General features: G+C 42.5%; 1 protein-coding gene across 1 annotated transcript in view; it reads right to left on the bottom strand.

Annotated features, from left to right (window-relative positions):
• Window positions 1–14,944, bottom strand: part of LOC119168309 (nose resistant to fluoxetine protein 6) — a 106,715-nt gene that overhangs the window by 66,088 nt on the left and 25,683 nt on the right. Inside the window, exons 3-6 of the mRNA XM_037419712.2 lie at window positions 13,481–13,592; window positions 12,534–12,618; window positions 12,350–12,441; window positions 2,076–2,255 (exon numbers count right to left, since the gene is read on the bottom strand). Of these exons, the coding sequence (XP_037275609.2) occupies window positions 2,076–2,255; window positions 12,350–12,441; window positions 12,534–12,618; window positions 13,481–13,592 (469 nt within the window). The remainder of the gene's footprint in view (window positions 1–2,075; window positions 2,256–12,349; window positions 12,442–12,533; window positions 12,619–13,480; window positions 13,593–14,944) is intronic.

Here is a 14,944-nt window from a genome sequence, read left to right as displayed (position 1 = left end):
CGGGGCCAATTTTTTTAATTGACAATCGCACAAGTATGAACGCTGAATTTCGAGCAAGATTGGTGGGTGCTGCGGATCGGGTCGGCCGTTTAGAGTTTCGTTTGGTCACTTTGGTGCCGTTTAAGGTACCGTTAAGGGTGGACAAACAGAGAAACGTACAGACCAGAATTTTCGCGTAGAAGGTCTTTAAGAAAGACTATCGTCGTTAGAAAACTAGCAGAAAAACACACTGATACTTGGTGCAATACCCCAGCGCTGATGTGAAGCGGCTGAGTGAGAGGTCATGGCTTCGCCAGACGCAAGACGCAAAATGCGAAAATATCCGCATATAAGATTTTGCAGGTACAATAGTATACTAGTCACTTCTCCATTCACAGATCGAGGTACCATGGCTGCACATTTCACGAATTCGCTTGATTTTTTACATGTAAAACTCAAATAATAACTGTTCATTTATATGAAGCACTGGCTGAATACTCAGCGAAATTCCGTAAGGGTTGTTGAAAGGAAAGGAGAAGTTGTAAAATTAGCGCAATCGAAGCGTGAGGACAATGTTTTATTTAGAGTAATAGGCAGTACATTCATGAGGTGTGACAAAAATTTATCCAAACCATTATTATTTAATTGAACTTTACTGTAAGAATTCATGAACCATTTCAAACTCTGAACGTGGATGACCCACAGTGAAGGTGGCCCATATTTTTGATGAAGTCTATAAAAACGCGAAACACTTCCGAAGATAGCATACTCTTCTTTATTGCTCTTTTATCTAGGTTTAAGAGGGCCAAAAGTGTAGTTCGAAGTTCATTATAACTTTTTTGCTCATACATTTATTTATAATTTTTTCGTATGAATGCTTCTTTAGTACCATGTGTGTTGTTTTGCCAATGCACCATTGGCGAGTAGTAGGGTTCATCGACTTTATGTGGCACCTACTTGCTAAAAGGTTTCTGTGGAGTACGTAACTGTTGGCAAGTTATCTGTTTGCGCAGTCATGAATCGCCTAATGTTATACAGCTTCGCTATAAAACACTTGCAACTGCATCTGCCGCACCGATGCACGAAGGTAACATTACTCAATGTTTTTTTTCTTTCTCTTATTTCAACAAGGGATTGGTGTCCTTGCTGTTCTTGCCTTCATCGCTTAGATGGCTAGTTCTATTTGTCTATTCTGTCTTCAGCTCCTTGACTTTTAACACCTCCGGCAGCATCAATTGCCAGCGATCTATCGAAGCGTACGAATACGAAAGCCCCTTAGTATTTTATAGTAATCACGTGCGCCTTGTAAGTGCCGCATTTGGAACGAAAAACAAACAGCGACACCACAGAAGATGCTCAAAAAGGGAGGAGAGCGAGTACGAGTCTTGTGTCTTCTACCCCTCAAGGAAAACAGCCACGTGCTGGCACGTTGCCCGCTTGCAGAAACCTTATAGCTGGTTTTTATAGCCGCAAAACCGTGCCAGAAAGCGAGACAAGTCAACAAGCAAACACCCGTTCGTAATTGATGCTTCGCATATAGCGATAATGCCTACTTGGTGCTTACCTCCCTGGGCGAGGGACAGTTCACTCGCCTCAGGTCGATAAGTTTGTATTTTGCACAGTTTTGTTATGTTTTCCCTTGTTTATCACAGACATGTGGCTTGTACGCGTGCGCACGCGTGTATGTGCATGTGTGTGGGCGTGTGCGTGTGCAGGGTGCAGTGTCTACCAATGCTCAGTGAAGCCTGAAGTTCTCTGAAAATGCACTGCAATTCGCCCCGCCATGGTGCTCTAGCGACTAAGGTATACTCGCCTGCTGACCCGCAGGTCGCGAGATTGAATCCCGGCTGCGATGGCTGCATTTACAATGGAGGCGAAAATGCTGTAGGCACGTCTGCTCACACTTGGGCACACGTTAAAGAACCAAAGGTGGTCGAAATTTCTGGAGCCCTTCACTACAGCGTCTCTTATAATCATGTGGTGGTTTTGGGACTCAAGCTCAACATATCAATCAATCAATCAATCAATTCACTTTAGTTCATTATATCAATAATGTTCTTATCACTTGAAGCAAAATATATTTTGGACTCACGTACACCACACGTGCGAGTTTGAGACGTAGCAGTGTCCCACTACCACCCATATTAGACTGATGAATCTGATGCCATGCAGAAATCCCTGGCTGGGCCCTTCAGACCCTTCTTCTTTCGCTGTTTTAAATATGGCTCGAGTGTTAGTCACCAAGGAGAAAGACCTCAGGGCAGTGACTAAAATATCTGAAAAAAAAGAAAAACGAAATGCGTCAAGAGGGAGTCTGAATATCTTATTGACAAACTTCTTATTATTATCATAATAAAAGTGCATCATGGAAGCCTTAATTCATGTATGTGTAAAGTGGGTTACTGTTGTCCAAGCAATTACTAAGTAATTCCTAAGCTATAGTCTAGTATGCGAAAACGTAAGCTTCACAAATATATGAAAATAGTACATATTACGGCGAAATACAATAAATTATAGGCTAGAGTGGCATACTTTACCCGAATTAACTTACGTCAGTTATCTTTTCGGACACTATCATGAATATGCATAAGCTGAAATAATATTAAAGACCTCGTTTAAGTTCAGAGACACTTCTTTTGTTTTAATGAAACATACATAACATAAGTTCATAACAAAAGTGTTCGCTCTTTGGTTCAATAAGCAATTGCAATGCCTCCACGAGTTCAAAGAGGTATTTTTGAAGAATGCCGATTCATAAAGACAGAGATTTTGTGTCATGGTTTAGATGCAAACAATGTGGCAAAACTATTTTTCGCTAAATATATTCCCATACCAACACTTTCACAGCTGTGATTTATTATCACTATTGAAGCCAATCCTCAACAATTATGGCGTATTATAAGCGCCTGCCTATGCCGTGACGAAATCTTATGCAATTGTGACGGCGACGTAGTCCCCGAAGATCAGTGTGTGCATTTACTGAACGACGCATTCAGTTGCACCTTAACCTGAACAGATCTCAGTGCATGCTTGGGGGGACCTGCCCAAAATTACACCGACATCTCTGAATTTGTAAATAACAACTGCTCGTTACTACCTTTTACACATACTGAAAAGTTCATCAACGTCGGATCACATCAAACGAAAATATTAAAATACTCAATACCATGTTCTTTATTGAGTACTATCTGAAATATTCATTCGTTTACTTGCCACTAGTTTTAACCCTAAAAACAGGTGAATATTTGCGCCTAAAAATGCAGTGAACGTTCATTACCACTTAATTAGTAGGAATGATAATTGAGCAGCATTCATTGCAAACATAACCGATACATTATTCATTCGCAAGTCATCACATTTCTTGAAGATCATAATTGAATATTCAAAAATATTCGCAGATCCCACCTACAGTGGGAATCCATTATATGGGAAGCACGAATGAGGAAAGTTTATATGTCACTTTCACATCAGCACAACGTTACGAGGTGGGCGTAAATTATGCCGTACATCACTTCCATGTCATGATTATTATGTTTGGATGTGTAATATACTTTCGTAGTTTATTCAAGTCACGTGATGTCGAATTCGATATATGAAGAGCTAGTGAAACGGCCGCCAGCACGCTATGACCTTAGCATGCAGTCATGTTTCACTTGACACGCATGTCATGATTATCATGTTCCCACTTGTCATTTACCTTCATCGTCTATTCAAGTCACGTAATACCAAACGTCGTACATGTGGAGCTAGCGAAACCACCACGAGTGCGCTATGAGCGTATCATGTAGTCAAGTTTTCTATGACATGCATATCATGATTATCATGTTTGGACGTGTCATTTACCTTCGTCGTCCATTCACGTCAAGTAATACCAACTTTTGTATATGTCAAGCTAGCGAAGTGGCCGCGAGCACATAATGAGCGCGGTATGTTGTGATGTTCTTAGATGACACGCAGATTGTGATTATCATGTTTGCTACAGTCATATTCTTTCACGATTCATTTACGTCACGTAACACCAAATATCGTATATATGAAGATTGCGAAAAGGCCACGAGCGCACAATGAGCGTCTCATGTAGTCATGTTTGACATCAAGCGCTTGTCATTATTATCGAGTTTGGACGTGTTATTTACCTCCGTCGTCCGTTCGCGTCCCGTAATACCAAATTTGGCATATGTGAAGCTATCTAAAACGTCCGCGAGCGCATCATGAGCGTGGCGTATAGTCATGACTTATATCACATGCATGTAATGATTTCCACGTTGGGGTCTGTAAATTACGCCCGTCATACAGTCATGTTATTCCATACCACTTTTGGTATTGGTACCAGTATCAAAACAGCCAGGAGAGCTGAAAGTCGTAGGCGGATAGATAGATAGATAGATAGATAGATAGATAGATAGATAGATAGATAGATAGATAGATAGATAGATAGATAGATAGATAGATAGATAGATAGATAGATAGATAGATAGATAGATAGATAGACGGACGGACGGACGGACGGACGGACGGACGGATGGACGATCGGACGGACGGATAGATACGGGCAAAATCACTGAAGTTCCCTAAGAAATTCTCTTCACTACACAACTTTTTCCTTACCCTACGTTTTCTCCTGCACCTAGAAATACAGCCGTGTAACAATGATAACGTATTCACAAGGTACCCTGTATACGACGTCCAGGAGTATGGGGCGCCTCCAGAATCAGCTCTACTTTAATCATGCGACAATGAGATGGGTTAACTTCATCAATGGGCGTCAAGTTGTGATGCCACACTGACGTCACAATTACTTCATCACGACATCAAAAATTACCATGGTATTCCATGCCACAATGACATGATGAGGCATCAATTTATGATGATGTTTTGTGACACTCGCGTTGATGTCCACCATCACTTTTTGTGCATGATGGGGCATATGATGCTTTCGCCTTAACAACTGCAGCCGACAACAGTCACAAAATTTAAAATCACTTACATGCAACGATTACATGGTTGCTGACAGAGAGAGAGAAAAAAATATGCAGAGAAATGAAAACTACAAATTTAGCAGAACCATGTTAGACGTATTATCTTTCGTCTTTTGTGTGGTTTACAATGGTGTAAAGACAGTTATAATTGGGTTCTCTCCAAGATAATAACGTTTGGATATGTCGCATGAATCTTCTACGCTTGTCACTGATCACCGATGAGCGAAATGATGAAATAACCCTACATTGACGCCCCGAAAAATTCTACATTGACACTACCGAAAAATTCTGAGAATACCTGACAAGTAGGGCAATCACCCTACGGTTGGCAACCCTGCTATATATGCTTAACACATGGCCCAGGACTGCGCTAATCTCCTACTTTGCAAAAACTAAATTTTTGCCTCGTACACCCAGTGTCTACTATGTACCCACTTCGTAATCTTTACATCGCAACACGACCGAGGAATGCCAGCTTACAGGAATCTGGGCGTTTTGTTTAATTGCGACTTTACGCAAAACTTGTTTGTTTACTTCCCCCTTACAACTGCTACTCTCCGATTCAGCGCCACTGAAGAACAAAAGAAAAAAAAAGGAAAATCATTCCATAGATGACAGCGCTGTCTCCGAGACCTCATTTTTTTAAACCTCTTTTTGTCATCTTTTACTTCCCTCTTTCCTGCACAGGGTAGCCAGCCGGTCTGAGAACTGGCTAACCTCCCTGTCCTTCCTTTCCTCCTCTCCTCCTCCTCCTTAGCACCACGGAACGCCACTTATTTCATTCACCTACTAAATTGCCAAAGCTTCTTTATATACACCGACAATCCACCGAAATATCTATGATAGGTTAGAGACATTGTTAACGATACTGAATCTGTGTGAAACCGCGTGGCTTGCTTGATATAACCTAAAAGTTCATCTAACTTTAGAATTTTTTTCAAATGTTGATTTTAAAAAAATGCTTAGTTTTTGTCACTCGTTATCAGCGCAACTGTGCTTGTTCCACAAACTTAAGCATCACAGTTCCCTTCATCGCGATTTGATCAGGCGCTTATCTGTGCTGATACCACTATCTCAAGATCAGGTGACTACCGTTCTACATGCTACATAGGGCTCCAATATTCCTTTTGAACTTCACCCTGCAAAATTGGCGACACGTTAGTGGGAGTTGACTATGTGTGTTTTATTAATTGTTCTTCGTTCTTAATGAGTCGTCCCCAGTATTTTTAGCATTGACGTAGTTTAGGTATGTTTTCAGTTCGTCACACATTTTTAATGATTATTGAGTCAGTACTCTGCTCAGAAAGTTTTGTTCATTAAAGGTCATTTTTTAGGGGCGAAGCTCTTTAAGGCATGGGTCAGCCCATCCTCCATTGTTGTCGTACGTAGCCATCAGGATGAGAGATGACGATACTTGGAGTGTTCACTAGATGAAGGCATGGACGGACGGACAGACAGACTAGACGACAGACGGACAGATGGATGGACGTATGGATGGATGGATGGACGCACGGTCAGATGAATGGACGCATGGATGAATGCGCGGACGGGTGGAAGCAAGAACGAACTGGCGGACGGAAGCACGGACAGGCTGATGAAAGCTTCGCCCCGCTCATTATCATTGACTTCGTGAATATGCTGTGATTTTTTTTGCGTTCTCTAGTTTCAAATTACTGTTATGCTAGCACGGCCTCCTTACGTAATACCCTCAAAATAGGGCCTGTAAGGCTACCGTGATAAAATGAGTAAATAAATAAATGTTGAAAAACTTAGGAGACCCTTAGGCTTCGCCATAGTGAAATCCCGCCCCTAGTGCGCCCTTCAACCGCTAAGTGCATGCCCCGCCGCGATGGTCTAGTGGCTAAGGTACTCGGCTGCTGACCCGCAGGGCGCGAGTTCAAATTCCGGCTGCGGCGGCTGCATTTCCGATGGAGGCGGAAATGTTGTAGGCCCGTGTACTCAGATTTGGGTCTACGGCGTCTCTCATAATCATATAGTGGTTTTGGGACGTTAAACCCCACATATCAATCAATCAACCGCTAAGTGCATGTTTATTATTACGTTTTATTACACACAAACAGGCGCACACACAAAGGCGCACACAAACACACGCGCGCGCAAACGTGATATATCTTTAGTAATGCAGTGACTGTGCAGTGGGGCCACTTCCCTATGCTAGAACGGTGTTCTGCTGTAGTCGACAAACAATTTTCACAATTTTCATAATGTCTCACAGATGCTACACACGCACACACGCACACACACACATGCACACACGCACGCACGCGCGCACGCGCTTTTTCGATATAGTTTGATGGCCTCCCAAATGCGCTTACAAATCGCTGAATGGGCTCGTTTCCGTCGTGACACCTGTCGAACAAAATAGGTTAAGGAAACTCTTGGTGGTGGCGCGTGTCAGATGACGTCACCACTAACCCCTTTAAAACTAACACACTAAGTATGACACGGCGCCTTTGAAAAAGATAGGTCCTCCTATCAAAACGTCGGCCAGCCAGTCTGAGGCACTTCACCTGTTCATTTTATGATTATCCCACTACGTTCTTTCCATTTACCGGCTCCCAACTAGATTTTAAATTTCCTCCCATTACATGGAATTTCTGTAGTGTTTTACCCGAAGCAGCTACAAGTAACATCGTGGCTTTGTGGATGGACACCTGCTTGCCACGCGTACTGCCCGGGTTTGATCCTCAATGAGACAGAAAATTCTATACTTTATTTTATTTGTTAGTTTCTTGATATTTCACTCACAACCAACAGTGCCGACGGCGGAATTTCTGCGACACAAGCTCTCTAACGCTATTGAGTTATAATGCTGCATTGCGCGTATGAACACGGTTGAGCCTAATTCGCACTGCACTGCACCACACCTATAATTTGTCATTATAAATAAGGGCATATCCTTTTACTCGAGTGTAAACAAATACATTTCTGTGTTGCCCTAATTACAAAGTCTTGTGTATATAGGTACTCCTGACAGGTCAGCCTTCCTAAATAACATGTAGACTGTAAGGATTCAGTGCGATTAATGACTCCTTTATACAACATGAACCTAGATGTTGCACCAATTGTAATAAGTTCCAGAAAGTGGAAGAGTCTTAAGCATACAAAAACTCTCACTTTTGTTGAATTTGTTTAACGTTGACAAAATCAAAAGTGCCACCAAGTCGAAGCTTGTATCCATCAACCTATTCTGACTTCCAACTAAACTATATTTTAAAGGGCGCTTTATATCATTTGATATTGTCTGAAGTGGTAGTGATTAACACTGTTCAGGCTATAGTTATGAAGATGTACGCAGCCTTTGCCTGCCAGAGAGCCTTAATCAGTGAATACGTCATTGGCTCAACTCGAGATTGTTGGTTTGACACCATGGCTACATTTCAATGCGACTATAAAAGAAAATACGTCCATACATTTATGTGCCCAATAAAAATGAACTATTGTCAAAGGTATTTACACAACTTTTCTACGAAAGCGAGTTAAGAAGCGCCAAGACCACTCAAATCCTTTTGGAAGTGAGAAGCCGCGCTATATTTTGCGTGCTTCCCTTGGTATAGAATAACGCCGGCTGCCCTCTTCTTAGGTTTGGTTGTCGACACTGTACAAAACAAGAAGAGAGCAGAGTGGATTAGGGAACAAATGGAGGTCAAGGAATTCATGGTTGAAATCAAGAAGAGTAAATGGACATGGGCCGGGCATGTAGCGCCTAGACAGGCTAACCGCTGGTCAGTAAGGGTAACTAACTAGATTTCCAGAGAAGGCAAGCGGGTTAGGGGGAGACAGAAGGTTAGGTGGGCAGATGAGATTAATAAGTTTGTGGGTATAAATTGGCAGCAGCAAACACAGGACCGGGTTAACAGGTGGTACATGGAAGAGGCCCTTGTCCTGCAGTGGACGTAGTCAGGCTGATGATGATGACTGTACGACAACACCACGCGGAGCTTACCTGGGCATTTTTGTGAATACTCTGAAAACGAGGGAAGTCTTTACAGTTCAAATAATAAAGCAGACACAGTTCTCTACAGGTGTAATCTCTTTACAAAATAGGTACAATGAGTACACATAGCGTACGCACAGTCACCTGACTGAAGCCTCAATTAAACAGTCACGTAGGCATGGCATTACACAAGTAATCATAGTTGCGTGAACATAACGAAAACTTTTGGAGACTTTATTTTTTAAAATGTTAAGGAAATGGGGGACTTGCGCGTGCCTAAAGCAAGGTTCACTTTTTTCTTGCGAGTTTTCGAATGTTTTATTTTAACAATTTAAATAGCTTCAGACTCTACGTTTGTCGATCTCCTCCGCAAGCAATTTCCCGCTGCTTTCTTTTTTTTATGTTACACAGTCATTGGTTAAGGCTTGCTCACATACGTGAGCGACGCCCTCTGGTGTGCATTCTTTTAAGTGCGAAACACTTTATAGGGGGCCGGGTTGTCGTATGCAGCCGTATCCTGTCATATGCGGTGGTCATCGCTTGATGTCACACAGGCTGAACCACACATAGCACTGTTGTTGTTGTTGTTGTTGTTCTTCTTCTTCTTCTTCTTCTTCTTCTTCTTCTTCTTCTTCTTCTTCTTCTTCTTCTTCTTCTTCTTCTTCTTCTTCTTCTTCTACTTCTTCTTCTTCTTCTTCTTCTTCTTCTTCTTCTTCTTCTACTTCTTCTTCTTCTTCTTCTTCTTCTTCTTCTTCTTCTTCTTCTTCTTCTTCTTCTTCTTCTTCTTCTCCTTCTTCTTCTTCTATTGTTAGTGGCGCATACCCACTGTGGGGTATTGGCCAAGAATTGAGTGGTTTTAAAATTTACTGTTCAGATTTCGAATGATGGAGGTATAACAGAAAGATTGCCGATAGCCTACGAAAGTGTGCTGCCTAATGTAATGCATACAAATATTTACAAAAACGAATGTATTCTTAGAATAGAGCAATAATCTGATTTTATACTTATATAATCAAGTGGACATGATAGGATAATGAAACTGGTTAATTAGTCATGCCAGCCGTAGCGCATTGAGCGTGCGCACGCCCCGAAGAGAAGTCTTCTTCTTCTTGTTCTTTGAATGTCTTGGTGAAGACATTACTACTGTGGCTAGGGATGCATGACAACACAAACCAGCCATAAAAGTTGTCAAAAGCAAGGCACAAATAGAAAAACAAAAATAAAAAAGGAAGTAAAATAGAAATAGCTAGAAAAAATAAAACCCAGCAAAAGCTTGAAAAAATGAAAAAGAGGAGGAAAGAAAAAGAAAGCTGAAGAGAAACAAAGAAGGCTGTACAGCTGCACATTTTCTTCAAGCTTGGCGCCACTAGCGTCAGGCTGCCTTAGTTTTTTTTTATTGAAATTCTTGTTTCTCTATTTCCATGATAGTGAACTCGCTGGTAATCACACCTATGAATTACAACGTGCATAGGCCCATACCTCTAACCGCAGGCTTCGCTGCTGCAGTTTAAGTAGAAAAGTCTTTGAGGCAAAACATGTGGCCTGGTAGAACGCGGATGGGAACAACTGTCGAACAACAACGTCTGACACATTATTTTTTGAAAGAACGCCGGTACACAAAGATCCGCATGAAGTAGGAATTATCATAAGAAAGAGTGAAACTATTGTAACAAGTTGCTGCTAAGTGGCATAAAAGTGAGAATGGACCACGATGTTAAGTATTATTGAGCAACACGTTTTGTAAATTATCCTGAAATTTTGGTGGCATTATTAACTATCTAACGCAAAATGTATCGCTCCTTTCATTTATGAATACATACGGCTCCACAGAAAAACAAATAAAGATGGGATGGATCGTTTTGAATTTGGGGGTGAACCTAAAGCTTGGAGGTGATATGAATATGCGCCACAGGGGGAGGGGTTGGGTTGTTGGACCATTGCTAGGTTTAAAACTACTAAATATTGCCAATTTCACATGTGTATATTCTAGTCGCACGCATACAAACCTATATATGTACGAACATACGTGAAGTTAGGCCGCTCTTCACTCTCCACCCCCCTCCTGAACGGGAGAAAAGTTCTTAGCCATCCTACCGGGAGCGGAGGAACATATAGACTGGCTTACAAGGAAAATGCGCCATTAGCCGACCAACATGCGTGGGTGAGAGCCTCAGTAAGCACTAACCGAACATTGTAGCCCCACCTAGCAGCATAAATATTCCTCGTGAAAGTGCTGGATACACGTTAGTTGTGTAGCCGATAGCGGCTAGCAATTTCTAAATTTCAAAATCGAAGCTTCACGCAGCTCCTTATCTTTAGGACACGCGTGCTGTCTGACATCGGGCTCTATTGCACACCTAGTACTAGCCTATATCGTACAATGCGCTTCGTAGAGTCACCGCATACTGCAGTGCTTTCCAGGGTTGTCGAGCGCACATAGCGGAATCGGCACAACTCCCCTTTAATTCACAATTACAACCAAAGTGCTGAGTTGAAATTCGGTTTTCAGCGCACATCGCTGCTCCCGAAGGAGTCTACGCTGCCGCTGATCCTGCCTAAAAGGCGTCACGCCAGTGGTGGCGCCAGATTTTTCAGTGACGAGGTCTCACGCCCTGTGCTGGACGTGCAACTAGCAAATGTGGCCTGCCTGTTGTCAAGAGTGTCTTACGAATGAAGATCTCCATGAATCTGACACTGAAGCTCTTAACAGTGAAGTGTCTCGTGTCGGGGTTTTTCTTAAGTACAAAGATACTTACATAATGTACTATCATCGCAGCAGCGCTTAAGGGGCCATTTTGGTAGAAAAGTCCCATCCCGGCAATGTTTTACGCAGCCACATACACAGAAGAGTCCCATCCCAGGATTGTCTTAAGAAGCCATTTGCACGGAAAAGTCGCACCTCGGGATTGTTTTGAGTAGCCATTTGCGCAATGAGTCACGTCCTAGGGTAGTTTAGGTAGCTGTTTAAACTGAGAAACATATTCACGGTGCTGTTTCACGCAGCCTTTTTCCCAAAAAATGGTCAAAGCGAGCTGTTCAATAACGCAGTGGAGAATGAGACATACACGTAGGAAATGACCTGCTTGTAAAGTCTGCAAGTGTGTTATGAATAGGAAGTGATCTTCGACGTTTTGCGACCAAGTTATATAATAGGTTACGAAGCATTCAGACTTTGATTGTCTCTTACGAACAATTGACATGGTAGTAGAAGTCTTAACGTTCGCAGCTTCGCTACTTGATGATCTCCTTCCCGAATATAACCTCTAACTTCAAGTCTGTAATAGTATTTGCATTGAAGAAAAGATGACGCGCATCATATACATATCCCAATCCCTTTTTCATGATGGAACCAGATGAACACCAAAGCATTCTTCAGAACCAACATCTTTAATCACTCCTGCTCTGTGCTCAAACATGCTTCACATGCACTTACTCGGCTTTCTGTCTTTGTGAAGCCCTCTTGCTCTACGCATGTCTACGGCTGTGCCAATAACAATCATCGCCGTCAGAAAAGCTATTACTGCACTGCAATGGAAAAAAAACAAGAACAAATTATGAAGGTTGTATCCTCACCAGGCTTGGCTTCTCTTATCAAGGTGCGCGAATCATGCACTTACCCGATAATAACTTGCGCTTTTGTCACACCAGGAGAAATTTCCGTAACGCAGTCTGATATGGTGACGTGAATTGAAGAGGGAAGCACTGAAAAATACCATAATACAAAAAAAGACTTTACAAGACGTCGCGATTGAAGTTACGAATTTACCTATTTGTGAATTAAAAACCGCACACCATCAGAGAATGCAACACCATGCCTGCGCGAACACTAGTATCTGCGACCTGTTGCGATGCTTGATAAAAACAGAAGAGAAACACACTCCATATATGAAGCGACCACTTAAGGTGAACTTATTATTCACTCCTGTAAGTTCGAAAAGAAATACGAAAAATATTGTAAATTCTTACTTCGCCATTTCTTGTGCCTTAAAAAGTGAGGTAGCACGTGAACGCGGCACCGGCTACCACTTCTCTCATTTATTTTATTTATTTTATAAATAGACGTGAAGAAGTTATTTCGCAGCAGTCGGCGGGACTGCGCAGAGATATTTATTAATAAAATAATAAAGAAATAATAACACTGTTGCTTATTTTGCATCCCTTTTCGGGGGTGCGAAACTGTGCGGTTATCTTGAGTATGCTAAAAAATCTGGGCCAACTAATGTTAACTTTTTAATTCATATTTTAAAGTCAGTTCAATTCAGTTTACTGCTTGCATTGTTCTACTACTTTCGTTATCTTGCCAAGCGCGAAAAATCCAGGTGAGAGTCGACACATAGAATCACAATTAAATTATGAGTTGAATGACTGCGTAATGATTCTTCAGACAAGTTGGTCGACGTTTCGATAAAAGAACCAATCTTTGTCAAGACATACGTCACGCTTTTTAACAAAGACAGGTTGCCCTCTCCAGATGTCGGCCAGCTTATACCGTAGCAACTTCTGTTGATTCAGCATATGCACTCACTGTACCGATGACACATGACACTTCATAAAACTAACTTACCTGCTCTCATAAGCGCCTCCATTTCTCGCTCATTGCAGGCGTTCATCACGCATATTCCTATGCGCACGAATGGTATGCGCCGCTCCTTAGCATGCTGCCTGAATCTTCCAATCTGAAAAGAACCATTTCATTTTCTCGCTAAATTTGCACTAGCTAAATATTAGCACCTATTGTTCTTGGGGGTGCTGACAAAGCAATAAAAAAGTCTCCGCCCAGCACTCCATGTACGAAAGGCTAGCCAGGGAAAGCTGAAACGTGTGGCTCTAATGTTCAGCAGCGAGTTCAACTGAACGCTGCACTGAAGTTTTTCACAATTACTGGCTAAATGTTCGTGCTTCTTAATGAGGTTACCACACATTTGGCTTGAGTTACCCAAATGCTTATTTCACATGCCGCACATAGTGCATCTCATGACCATGGTCATGGAGAACTGTAATGAACGTTTAAATGCGTTTAGCAATGCATTAATCACATTGGTTGTTCTCGAACCACAGGCGGTCACAGACGTCACAACTGAAGCCAAAGTGCCACTGGAGAAACTTCCTCCAAAAGCCGGTGTTCGCCCTGACGAATGCACTCCCCCAATCATTGATTGATGGATATGTGGAGTTTAATGTCTCAAAAACACTGTATGATTATGAGAGACGCCGTAGTAGAGGGCTCCGGAAATTTCGGCCACCTGGAGTAATTTAACGTGCACCCAAATCTGAGCTCCCCCAATCGTCACGTAGCTGACGCTGTCGTGCCCGCGACGGCTCTTGTTCGGCGAGGTGTTGTTGCAGGCGTTTTTCACCTTCAAGTGCTTTTTACCTAGATGAATGATGACTTTTTTACCTTCAAATATGTATCCTGCAGACGTGAGTGGCATTCACGAAACTTTAAACTTCAAGCCTTTGACATCGTGAGCTCACTCGGCTGCGTGGTTTGCAAGATCGCCGCCACTGGGGCTTGCATTCCCGTCCTCAATTTAGCGTAGCTTAAAAGGCTGCCAGATCATCGGTGTGCAGTTCCTGCTATCACGCAGCTTCAAGGGCCTGTTTTAGAGCCTGTATTGCAGCATTGTCTCGGTGAACGTAAGATCTCTCAATTTTATAGTGTCAGCTCTCGTAGAGTTGTCTGTGGCTTACCGTTGTGAAAGGATTCAGTAAAAGCTGATGCGCACGTGCAGGGCGCCCTGGCTGCGACGGTGCGGACGACGACACTCACAATGCAGCCAATGGTGCACGTGCTGGGGTACGATGCTGAGAACGACGTAACTGATAGTACAGCCAGTGAAGACCACTCGTGACACCAATGCCGAATATTTCTTCGTTTCTCCTAGCCGTATATACAACTTTGGCTGCGATTATTAATCACCGTAGGAGGATTCAGATTGAATAAATGAGTTTAAGAGGAAAGAGCTGGTGGGTGGGCACCAATTTGAGGGCACTAGTGCGTCCACCTGGTCCGAGAAGTCTTTTTGGA

This window comes from Rhipicephalus microplus, chromosome X, assembly GCF_043290135.1.
Source record: "Rhipicephalus microplus isolate Deutch F79 chromosome X, USDA_Rmic, whole genome shotgun sequence".
NCBI lineage: Eukaryota > Metazoa > Arthropoda > Arachnida > Ixodida > Ixodidae > Rhipicephalus > Rhipicephalus microplus.
This window is presented reverse-complemented; position numbering and strand designations above follow the sequence as displayed.